This window comes from Chiloscyllium plagiosum, chromosome 22, assembly GCF_004010195.1.
Source record: "Chiloscyllium plagiosum isolate BGI_BamShark_2017 chromosome 22, ASM401019v2, whole genome shotgun sequence".
NCBI classification, from domain to species: domain Eukaryota; kingdom Metazoa; phylum Chordata; class Chondrichthyes; order Orectolobiformes; family Hemiscylliidae; genus Chiloscyllium; species Chiloscyllium plagiosum.
Window position 1 is genome coordinate 30,755,317 of NC_057731.1, and position 11,770 is coordinate 30,767,086.

The following is an 11,770-nucleotide window of genomic DNA, read 5'->3' on the forward strand; positions in this document are numbered from 1 at the left end:
TGAGACATATAAGATTATTAAAGGATTGGACACTCTGGAGGCAGGAAACATGTTTCCGCTGTTGGGCGAGTGCTGAACCAGAGGACACAGCTTAAAAATACGGGGTAGACCATTTAGGACAGAGATGAGGAGAAACTTCTTCACCCAGAGAGTGATGGCTGTGTGGAATGCTTTGCCCCAGAGGGCACTGGAGCCCAGTCTCTGGATTCATTTAAGAAAGAGTTGGATAGAGCTCTCAAGGATAGTGGAATCAAGGGTTATGAAGATAAGGCAGGAACTGATTAAGGATGATCAGCCATGATCATACTGAATGGTGGTGCAGGCTCGAAGGGCAGAATAGCTTACTCCTGCACCTATTGTCTATTGTCTATAATTTCACATGCCTGTTTCTGGAGTTTATTTTGCGCTTTCTCAAGCCTCCCCATTACACTCCTTTTGTGAATGACTCCCGTGGATTTTCACTGTTTTGGCCATTTTTGTTGTTTTCCTTATCTGAAATGACATTTTATATCGAGAATATTTTTGATAGGCACATTAATTATTCAATATTTCAACCTGTAAATTCCTCCCTGTGATTGCCAATCTGTTGCTTCTCTTCTTCTGTGCTCTAATTTCTCCAGTTCTTTTTTCAATTCACTCATGGGACGTTTAGTGTTGCTGGCTGGCCAAGATTTATTGCCCATGCCTAGCTGTCCTTGAGAAGGTGGTGGTGAACTGCCTTCTTGAACCACTCTAGTCCATACATAGATCCTTAGAGAGAGAATTCCAAGATTTTCAACAGTGAAGGAACGGTAATATATTTTGAAGTCAGACGGTAAGTGGCTTGGAGGGGAATTTACAGACAGTGGTGTTCCCTTATATCTTCAGCTCTTGTCCTTCTAGATGGAAGTGGTTGTGGGTTTGGAAGGTGACTGCCTAAGAATCTTTTGTGAATTTCTGCAGTGCATCTTATAGATAGTATACATCGTTATTACTGGAGGAGACAGTGAGGTCTGCAGATGCTGGAGATCAGAGCTGAAAATGTGTTGCTGGAAAAGCACAGCAGGTCAGGCAGCATCCAGGGAACAGGAGAATCGACGTTTCGGGCATAAGCCCTTCCTCATCCCTGAGGAAGGGCTTATGCCCGAAAAATCGATTCTCCTGTTCCCTGGATGCTGCCTGACCTGCTGCGCTTTTCCAGCAACACATTTTCAGCCCACATCGTTATTACTGAGCAGGAGGAAGAGGGAATGGATACTTGTGGATGCGATGCCAATTGATTGGGCTGCTTTGTTCTGAATGGATCAAGTTTATTGAGTGTTATTGGCATGGCACCCATCCAGGTGAGTGGAGAGTACACCATCACACTCCTGACTTATGCCTTGCAGATTGTTGACAGATTCTGGTGAGTCAGGAGGTGAGTTACTCAAATATTCCCAGCATTTGACCTGCTCTTAGAGCTACTGTGTTTATGTGGTGAGTCCAGTTCAGTTTCTGGTTAATGGTATCCCCCAGGATGTTGATAAACAGGGGATTTAGTGATGATAATAGCATTGAATGTCAAGGTGTCATAATTAGATTGGCTCTTATTGGAAATGGCCATTGCCTGGCACTTGCATGACATGAATGCTACTTGCCACTTGTCAGCCCAAGCCTGGATATTCTTCGGATATTGTTGCATACAAACATGAACTACTTCAGTATTTGATGATTGCAAATAGTGCTGAACATTGGTGAACATCCCCACTTCCAATTTTATGATGAAAGGAAGGACATTAGTTATGATCAAGAGTAGAGTGATATTATCATGCCTGCTTATCTTTTAATTTTTAATTCTGACAAGGTGTTACTCTTTCCCAGTACAGATTGAATGACTTGAATGGAGTTCCAGTAAATTCTATTTGGCTGGTGTTTACTGGGTCACAGTTATGAAGAAGAGAAGACCCCTAATGAGATTGAAATTGCACTGCTTAGCTTAAAAATATGTCCAGAGAAGCAAATCCTCTGTAATTCCTATTTGATTAAAATAAAGGCATTTCACAAAAAAAAGTGTTTCAGTCTATAAAGTGTGCAATCTAACATTTTCAAAAGCACTTTGTTAGAATGCAATATAATTATTTTTGAAGTTTAGTTACACAAGCGTCTACAGCAGAAAAAAAAAGTCTATTGGGATCACATAAGGCTCCTTGCCATGTCTCTTCATCTACCCCTACCAAGATATCCTTCTGCTGCAATCTCCTTCATGCTTATCTAACTCCCTCTTAAATACATCAATGTCATTTACCTCAGCGACCACATTTCACATTCCTGATACTTTTTGGATACTGAAGGTTCGCCCAAATTTTATTTTATTCTCTGGCTAATTTATTTGTTAAAACTTTCTTCTATTTACAACCATTAGTTTTGAACTCTCCCAATAATTGGAGATGTTTCATCTGTTGGGAAAATGCAAAGCTAATGGTCATAAGTGTAAGAGAGTTTTAACAAATCAAATATTCTGGTCGCCCTTCTTTATTAAGGATGTTGTTAAACTTGAGAGAGTGCAGAAAAGATTTACAAGGACATTGCCAGGACTGCAGGATTTGAGTTATAGGGAGAAGCTGAATAGAATGGGGCTTTTTACCCTTCAGCATCAGAGGCTGAGGGGTACCTTATAGAGATTTACAAAATCACGAGAGGCATGGATAGGGCAAATAGCCAGGTCTTTTTCCTTAGGTGGCGAGTCCAAATCTAGAGGGCATAGGTTTAAGATGAGAGTGGAAAGATTTAAAAAGGACCTGAGGGGGAATGTTTTCATGCAGAGGGCAGTGTGTGTATTGTATGAGCTGCCAGAGGCTGGTACAATTACAACATTTAAAAGGTATCTAGATGGGTATATTAATAGGAAGGGTTAGAGGGATAGGACCAAATGCTAGTAAATGGGACTTGGTCAGATAGGGATGTCTGGTCAGCACATACAAGTTGGAACGAAGGGTCTGTTTCTGTGCTTTATAACTCTAGCTTATCAAACTGTTTTGTTATCATAAGGATTTGTATCAGGTCACTACCATCATCATCACCATTCACAATCACCACCATCCTCAAGACTTTTACAGAGAAATGTCCAAGCATCTTTCCTCATAAATGCATCCTTTCAGTCCTGATAACTTGTGAACCATTTTAGAACCTTCCACAGTATCACTATGCCTTTTTTTCAAATATAATAACTGTGCATAGTACTTCAGGTGTGGTTTAACCAATGTTCTAAGCAAGTGTAACTTCCTAGCTCATCAATCTATCCATCAACAAAAGAAAAGGTGCCTGCTTTGCTTTTTTCTCTTTATTAATCAATGTTGCTACTTTCAATGAATTGTGCACCCCATTTGTGTTCCACCCCATTTAGACTTATGATCCAGTTGTTTGTGGTGTTATGAAGATGTGGATGTACTTTAAGAGAGTTTAAAGCAGCAGAACTACAGGACGAAGCACCAAGTGTTCTCATCACGGCAACAATGCATGTAACACTTGATTAGCTCGCTGCCTGGAGACAAAAACAAATTCAAATTCGGCCAATCAGCTTAAATTATACCCTGAAAAAATACCAATTTCCAATCAAGTTTGAATCGAGCATATTGATCATCTTAAAAGCCAATGACACAATCTGATGCTCTGGAGTCTAAGACCAGAGGAAAATTGAACAGTTGAGAGTAGAACGGCCAAGTCCTAGAATGTAACAGACTGCTTGAAAAAGTATCTCTTAAAAGTACATTTTCGATCAGTAACCTGTAATGCAAAGATTTCTAACAAGGAAAATCCAAAGACAAGAGCCTCATTTTGAGATAAGAAGTATTGTTTTGTAAATCTTAATTGGGAGTTTTATCAGACTAGAATTATGGAAGGGAAGGTTAGAGAAAGAAATTGTAAATAATGGTTAGTTAATTATTCTCTGTTATACTTTAAGAAATAAAGTTGTTGATTTTTAATTTACATAGTTCTTGGCCACTCGAAATTTTACAATTACTGCACGGCATAAATTTTTTCTGTGTTGCTGGTTTTAAATTAAGCAGGAGAGTTTAACCCATGTTGTAACAGTTGTCTCCTTAATATTTGCACAAAATGCACCACTATGCAATGCACTGAAATTAATTCTTAAAGGTTGTTAACATATCTTGTATTTTGTCACATTCCCGATCAGTATTAACAGTGTCATTCAATTTAGCATCATTTGTCAATTCTTAAATTGTACTTTATTTCCTGAATCCAAATTGTAAATTGTGATAATTGTGATCGCAGTATGTCTACTTCACAGCAGTCTTCAGAAGTCACCTAAACATTTTCTTTCAGTTTTCTGTTTCTTGATATTCATTCTACTAGTTGTCCCCCAACACCACATGCTCTGACCTCACTATGCATTACTTTTATAGGTCTTCTGGAAGTCCAAATGTATGACATTTACTTTTGGGATATCTATATAGTAACCATGGTTTTAGTTTTGCTTTCAAAATTATATCAGAAGAAATCATGATAAACCAAAAGTATATAAATTACAGGTCATGTATACGAATTGTATTAGTTATACCTTTCGCAGTTTTCATAGATTGGGATACCAAACGACGGATGGTTTGATCAGCCTGATGAAGAACACTAGCTGCGCAAATAGCACGATCTATTGCCTGTGTGACAGTCAAAAGCAGACATTTTAAACATTTTGTAATGAAACTGTGAAATATATATGTATACACTTAAATATCGTCAATTGCGAGTTTGGGTTCTTAGAATTCGAGAGAAGTGTCTATCAAACTCCTAAGTGCTAAGAAGTCTTCAATGCACTAAGCAGCATTCCTATGAAAAGGAGTTTAACAGTAATGAAATTATCTTTGAATAATAAGTTATTGTTAATCTCAGACTGGAGTGTTGGGATACAGACAGTGGAAAAAAAGAAAAGTTATGCTTTTGAAGTTTAAATAAAGGAACTGAAGTTGCGTAAAGGAAGTACAGCACTGGAAAATAAGTCACGAGCATAATAATAATTTAGGAAGAGTTATCTCTAGGATCAGATGAGTTGAAATTTTAATTATTTTGATCCCATAAAAGTAGTTTAGAAATAGTCTCACTTCCTTGGAAACTGGACTGGGTGTTGTTCATGCTGAGTTAGATGGACAGTACTAGATATTCTTAGAATTGCAACGATATTTGTAAACTGTACCAGCGTGTACTGATGAAATATAAAACTGTTCTTTCTGCTCTATAAAGAGTGCTTAAGTTATGTCTACTGTTTGACTTGGTGTTATAAGGAAATAATGATTTATTTCTAGTTTATATTCATTTGTGTTGTTAATGAATATTTGTTTTGCTTTATTGTTAAACAAAGACCACAACATTGTATGCTTATGTTTATTAAAAGATCTCTTTGGTAGCAAAGATTTAAAAAATGATGGTCTACCCACAATGTTCCTGCTGAAGATCGAAGTTGTTTTATACTAACATCATATGGCATTACCCATAACAATTGGGGCCACTAGATCATAACAGTTTGCAGAAATCAATGCAAATAGTAATTACTGGACTAGTTGTATGCTTGACATTTAAATTAAACCAAAATTGTCGATGGGCCCTAAAATGTTAGTGCACTCATTTTATTTGTACATTCATCTTTCAGACATTTATTGATTTGGGTTGTAATGAAGACCAGCATTGAAGACGAGTAATACATTCAATTTGAGTTTTGATAAAATGAAAAGATATCCTGTTGAAGCTTTTATTTTGTACTTATCAGGATAGAATTACAAGAAATGTGCAAGAAGAAACACGTATTCATAAGCACTGCACCTATCCTTTGCAAACAGAAAGAATGCATCCAGACATTATGTTTTCTTTTAACTGAAGAAAATCTTAGAAGATAAACCTTTTCTGGCACATTCTCCTTGGCAATGTCTTTATCAATCAGAATCAATTTGCATGACTTGGATTTAAACAAAAAGCTAGTCTAATGGCAACAGTCAACTGTCATAAAACCTAACTGGTTCACAAATGGCTTTTAAGGAAGAAAATCTGTTGTCTTTAACATGTTCCGATCTATATATGACTCCAGAGCCACAATAATGACTCTTAAATGCCCTCTGGGCAAATATGAATGGGCATTAAATGCTGGCCTAACCAGCAATGCCCACATCCCATGAACAAGTTTAGAAAAGAACTGAATCCTGAGTGAAGCCCTTCAAAAGGTTACTGCTGACAGCAATAACGTAAGAAACATTCTTTAATTCTATCTACATTCTCATTTGTGTACCAGATCAACATTTAAAAATAGCTTTATTTCGCAAACGCATTTAATTATATAATCCACTGCCTTTACCTTTTGTTCAATGTTTTCTTCAAACGGTTTTTCTGGATTTTCTAAAGAAACATCAAGTAATTCAAACACCTTCTGGCTGTAAAACATGAATGGATGTGGAATTCACCAGTGAATGCAATGCTGTATCTAACACCACTTTTAATTTTAGCTTGGCACAAAAGAAATTGACTATATTTTGGTATCTTACTAGAATTGTTATTCCTTGGCCAATATTTACTCTCAAAGATGGCAGAGAAGGAACTAACTTTGTAAAGAAAAATAGAAACATTGCAAATACTCAGCAAGTCTAAAGCATCTATAGAGATCTCTAAAATTTTCCAATAGTTTCAGTTTTCTTTTTTATAAATATGACAATTTTATCTTGATTTCACAAAAGTACAGAATCCTTGCTTATTTTTGATTGCACTACACTTGCTGCCCTTCTGTACCACACTCAAATGCCTAGATATTAAGCATCACTGCAGTAAGGCCTCATTATGCTGACTTTTTGTCTGTTTCCATGCTGTGCAGCTCTATGACTCTGTGATGTTGGAAATTCTGGATCAGCAGTGAAAACCCCAGCCAGCTCTTCAATCCTTAACCCAGAATGACCTGACATAAATTACAGTGCCTAAATTACAGTGCCAATGACATGAGATTAAACATTTCAGTGTGAAGAAGAAATGGAACATTCCTGCTCTATATGACTGAAGTTATTAATTTCATAAGTTCACTAAATAATTGAAGATCTACCCTACACTCTTCTCAATAACCATGAATCTATTAGAGGTAGTGCCAAAAAAAAGCTGAAGCAGCCATCTTCAGGATCAACTGGATAAATGATCTCAGTTTCCTGCTGAGATTCCCAGAATCGCAAGTCAAGTCAATTCAATTCATTCGATGTGATATCATGAAATGTCTGGAAACACTGGACACAACATAGGCTATAGGTCATGACAACATCCAGTAATACTTCTGAAGATTCGTACTTCAGAACTAGCCACGCCTCCAACCAATCTGGATGAGTATAGCTGTAATACTGACATCAACCTGACAATGTGGACAATTATTCAAGTACTGCCATGACCACAAAAAGCAGGACAAATCTAATCCAGCTAATTACCACCCCAACAGTCTATGCTTGATCATCAGAACAGTGACACTACGTGATGTCAACAGTGCTAGCAATACATAACAATGGACCATTTACGAATGCTCAGTTTGGACTCTACCATGGGCTCTTAGCTTCTAACTTCAGTACAGCCTTGGATTAAACAAAGACAAAGGAGTTGAATTCAAGAGGTGAAGTGAGAGTAAATGCACTGAACATGACGCAGCATTTGACCTACAATGGCTTCAAGGTAAACTATCTAAATTCAGTTAATGGGAATTAGATTCATACAAAATGGAAACAGACCCTATGGTCTAACTCGTCCATAACGTCCAGATATCCTAAATTAATCTAGTCCTATGTGTCAGCATTTGGCCCATGCCCCTCTAAACCTTACCTATTCATATACCCATCCAGATACTTTTCAAATGTTGTAATACCCTCCACCACTTCCTCTGGCAGCTCATTCCATACATGGACTACACTCTGCATGAAAACCTTGCTGCTTAGGTCCCTTTTAAATCTTTCCCCTCTCACCTTAAACCTGCAGTAAAATTCCAATAAGGTGATCATTTCTTAGTTTCCCAAATAACTTCACTGGACGCACTCCCAGGATTATCCTCCCTTAGTACAGCCGTAATGTTCTCCCTAACCAAAAATGCCATTCCCCCTCCTCTCTTGCCCATCTTTCTGTCCTTCCTTTGCATCCTGGAACATTAAGCTGCCAGACCTGCTCTTCCCTGAGCCACATTTCTGTAACAGGAATGATAACCCAGTCCCATATTCCCAATCATGCCCTGAGTTCGTCTGCCATACCTGTCATGCCTCTTGCATTGAAATAAATGCAGTTTAATTTATCAGTCTTACCTTGTACTCTGCCTGGACGATTTGATTTGCTCCTCTTCTCAACTGTACCACCCTTAGACTTATCTCTTTTCTCTGTCATTTTTCTCTAATCTCTCCCACAAAACAGGAAACATCCCTTCACCCTGTCAAGTCCTCTCAGGATCTGTGCAATCTTTCCTCATAAGATGATCACCTGTCCCAAATATCAGTTAACCAACTTTCTCTGAACTGTCTCTAATGCTGGGTCAAAAATCTGGAACTCCCTTCCTAACACAGATGTGCCCACATGACATGAACTGCATGGTACAAGAAAGCAACTCACCATCACTTTCTCAAAGGCAATTAAACAAGGTCAACAAATAGTGCAATTTTGAGCAATACACATCACAATCACAAATCTCCATTAACAGAATTAACATAAGGTCAATTTCTGAGGACAGAATTCAAAATAGAATTACTTCAATTCTGTAATGCAGACTTTTTAAGATTACAAAGTTATGATTCTCCAGGTTGCTGTTAAAGCTAGAGCTCTCCAGCACACTTCAATATGACACCTTAAGTCCCATTATATGTAACAAAGTGCCAGTGGCAAGATGGACAGGATTGCTAATAACAATGAAGTTTAAAGTAGGTCACTACGCATCAGGTAGGGGAGAATCTTCATGTTAACAGCAACCTGTGCAGGAATTGAATCCATGTTGTTGACATTCACTCTGCATTTAGCTAACTGAGCTAACAAACTCCACTTGACAACTGAATCAATATAGATCTAATCTCAAAACCTCACAAGTCAGAAGAACAGCAGAACAGAAGTCACAGGATTATACGAGAAATGATAAATGAAGTCACAACCAACGCCATAAATATGAACAGAGAATTTTCACGCCAATAAACTCCGTACACTAACGCAACTGACCATGAATGGACAAGTATGCTAAAATGAGCCATCAACATTAAACAACAGTGGACCAAGACAAAAAAAAGACTAGCCCTCCAAGAAAAACTGGCTAAGTTCATGCACAGCAATAACATGGTCAATTCAGAGACTTGGATAAAGAACCTGTCTGACCGACCACTCAGACACAGAAAAAGCCGTCCAAGTACGAGGGATGAGCTTCAACCACAGGAATGCAGACAAAAAGACTTTCTAGCAGCACTGAAAACTTCCCTGAAAGACAACGGACTTGCGGAAGAAATCCAGCAAGCCATCAGACAGACATTAACACCAAAACTAAGCAGAAAGAAAGAAAGAAAGGAACACCCTCGACACACTGGAAAGGAAAGCCCTGGAAGGACTCAGAAAAGCCAGAAAAATCGTAATCCTACCAGCAGACAAAGGGTGCATGATCGTCAACCTAAACAGAACACCATATAGTGAAAAAGCAAACAACACTTGACTTGGCAATCAATCGCACTTGCCTTCGCTGGCGAGAGCATGGCTGTGGTGTCACAGAAGACCCGTCCCCTTTGTCCCCCTAAGTTCAGATTCCGAAGTCCTCCGGCGTGGGAGCGCTTGACCTTCCCTGCACCCTGCACATTCCACTTAACAGGCTCAATGCCCCCCACTGGGGAGCAGCGTGGTGTCTGTCTGTGTTGCAGCAGTGGCGCCAGCACAGCTGTCAATGTGAAAACGAACCTTCCAGCTCAGCGAGCAAACCTACATCCAACAAACACTACTCGCAGATATGGACACCTACCAACAGGTGGCAATAGACCCGACTCCACAGCTAGAAAACCGAATTATAGCATCCCTGAGGAAACTTCACATGATAGGTGAAATTAACAAAACAGACCTCCAAAGAATGAAACCTGAAGGATCCAACACAACCCGTTTCTACAGATTACCAAAGGTACGTAAACAAGGGGGTCCCCCCCCCTCCGACCCATAGTCTCACGTCCAGGCATTCTGACATGCAGACTAGCAAAGGAACTTCAATGCAAACTGAAATACCTAGTAGAAGACTCAAGCCACTCCATCCAGGGATTCCTTAACATCATCAAAGACACTAAGGTAGAGGACGATGAGGTCATGGTTTGCTTCAACGTGACAGCTCTATTCACATCAATAAACATCACCCTAGCCAAAGAAACACTGACCTCACTGCTAGACGAACCAAGGATACAAACACCTGACAACACCAACTCAATCAGCAAGGACAGAATCCTCAAACTGGTAAACTTGTGTCTCACAAACCACTTCACCTTCAACGTAAAGATCTACAAACAAATTAATGGGAAGCCTATGGGATCACCAATATCAGGACTTTTAGCAAAAGCAGTTGTGCAGAGGTTAGAACAAACAGCCCTTCCGACGATCCACACCACGTTTTGGGTCCATCATGAAACACCTTTGTCATCACGAAACGCAACTAATTAGAAGTAACCCACAAACACAAACAACATCTTTACTGGTATAAAGTCTACCAAAGAGGAAGAGAACAGCAACAGCCTTCCTTCCTAGACATCACACAAGAACGAAATGCAAATGGAGAGCTGCTGAACAATGTCAACAGGAAAGCCACACACACTGACCAGATATTCAACTACAGGAACAATCATCCCAACACCCACAAACGGAGCTGCATCAGGACATGACTTAAACGAGCCACCACACACTGCAGCACCCAGGAATTAGGAGAAGCCAAGGAAATATACCTATATAATGTATTCAGAAACAACAGGTACCCGCTAAGCGCACTCCGCCGATGCCTACACAACAGACCTAAACATGAAGAGACAACACGCCTAGAGACTCTAGCCACCCTGCCATACATCAAAGACATCTCAGAGTTGACGACCAGATTATTCCAGCTCTTAGGCATCATGATAGCTCACAAACTTACCACCACACTGAAACAGCTCCTGATGAATTTAAAGGACCCCCTACCAACAACTGGCGGAACAAACATCATATATATAAAATACCCTGCAAGGACTGCAACAAACATTATATTGGACAGATGAGCCAGAAACTAGCCACCAGGATACATGAGCACCAACTAGTCACCAAAAGACATGACCAACTATCACTAGCATCCATACACACAGACGAAGAGGGATACCAGTTCGACTGGGACAACACATCCATCCTAGGACAGGCTAAACAAAGACACGGGAATTCCTAGGCACATGGCATTCAAATCAGAACTCCATTAACAAACACATCAATTTACCAACCTCTCAGAAAAAGTCCCGAAAGTGATATCACCCATCACAACAGACCAAGACACAAACAGCAAGCAGGACAGAATACCAGCACTACATCAGAGGCTCACTGATGATGTTACCTAGCATGGTGATGAAACGCCCGAGATTGAGGAGACACAGAATGAATACTTTTCGTCAGTATTCACTCAGGAACAGGACATTAGATTACATTACAGTGTGGAAACAGGCCCTTTCGGCCCAACAAGTCCACACCGACCCGCTGAAGCTCAACCCACCCATACCCCTATGTCTACCCCTTACCTAACACTACGGGCAATTTAGCATGGCCAATTCACCTGACCTGCACATCTTTG

At 39.6% G+C, this 11,770-nt stretch overlaps 1 protein-coding gene across 1 annotated transcript in view; it reads right to left on the bottom strand.

Annotated features, from left to right (window-relative positions):
* The window catches only part of LOC122561392 (L-seryl-tRNA(Sec) kinase), a 38,441-nt gene that overhangs the window by 7,609 nt on the left and 19,062 nt on the right, over positions 1-11,770 (bottom strand). Inside the window, exons 7-8 of the mRNA XM_043713157.1 lie at positions 6,314-6,389; positions 4,538-4,631 (exon numbers count right to left, since the gene is read on the bottom strand). Of these exons, the coding sequence (XP_043569092.1) occupies positions 4,538-4,631; positions 6,314-6,389 (170 nt within the window). The remainder of the gene's footprint in view (positions 1-4,537; positions 4,632-6,313; positions 6,390-11,770) is intronic.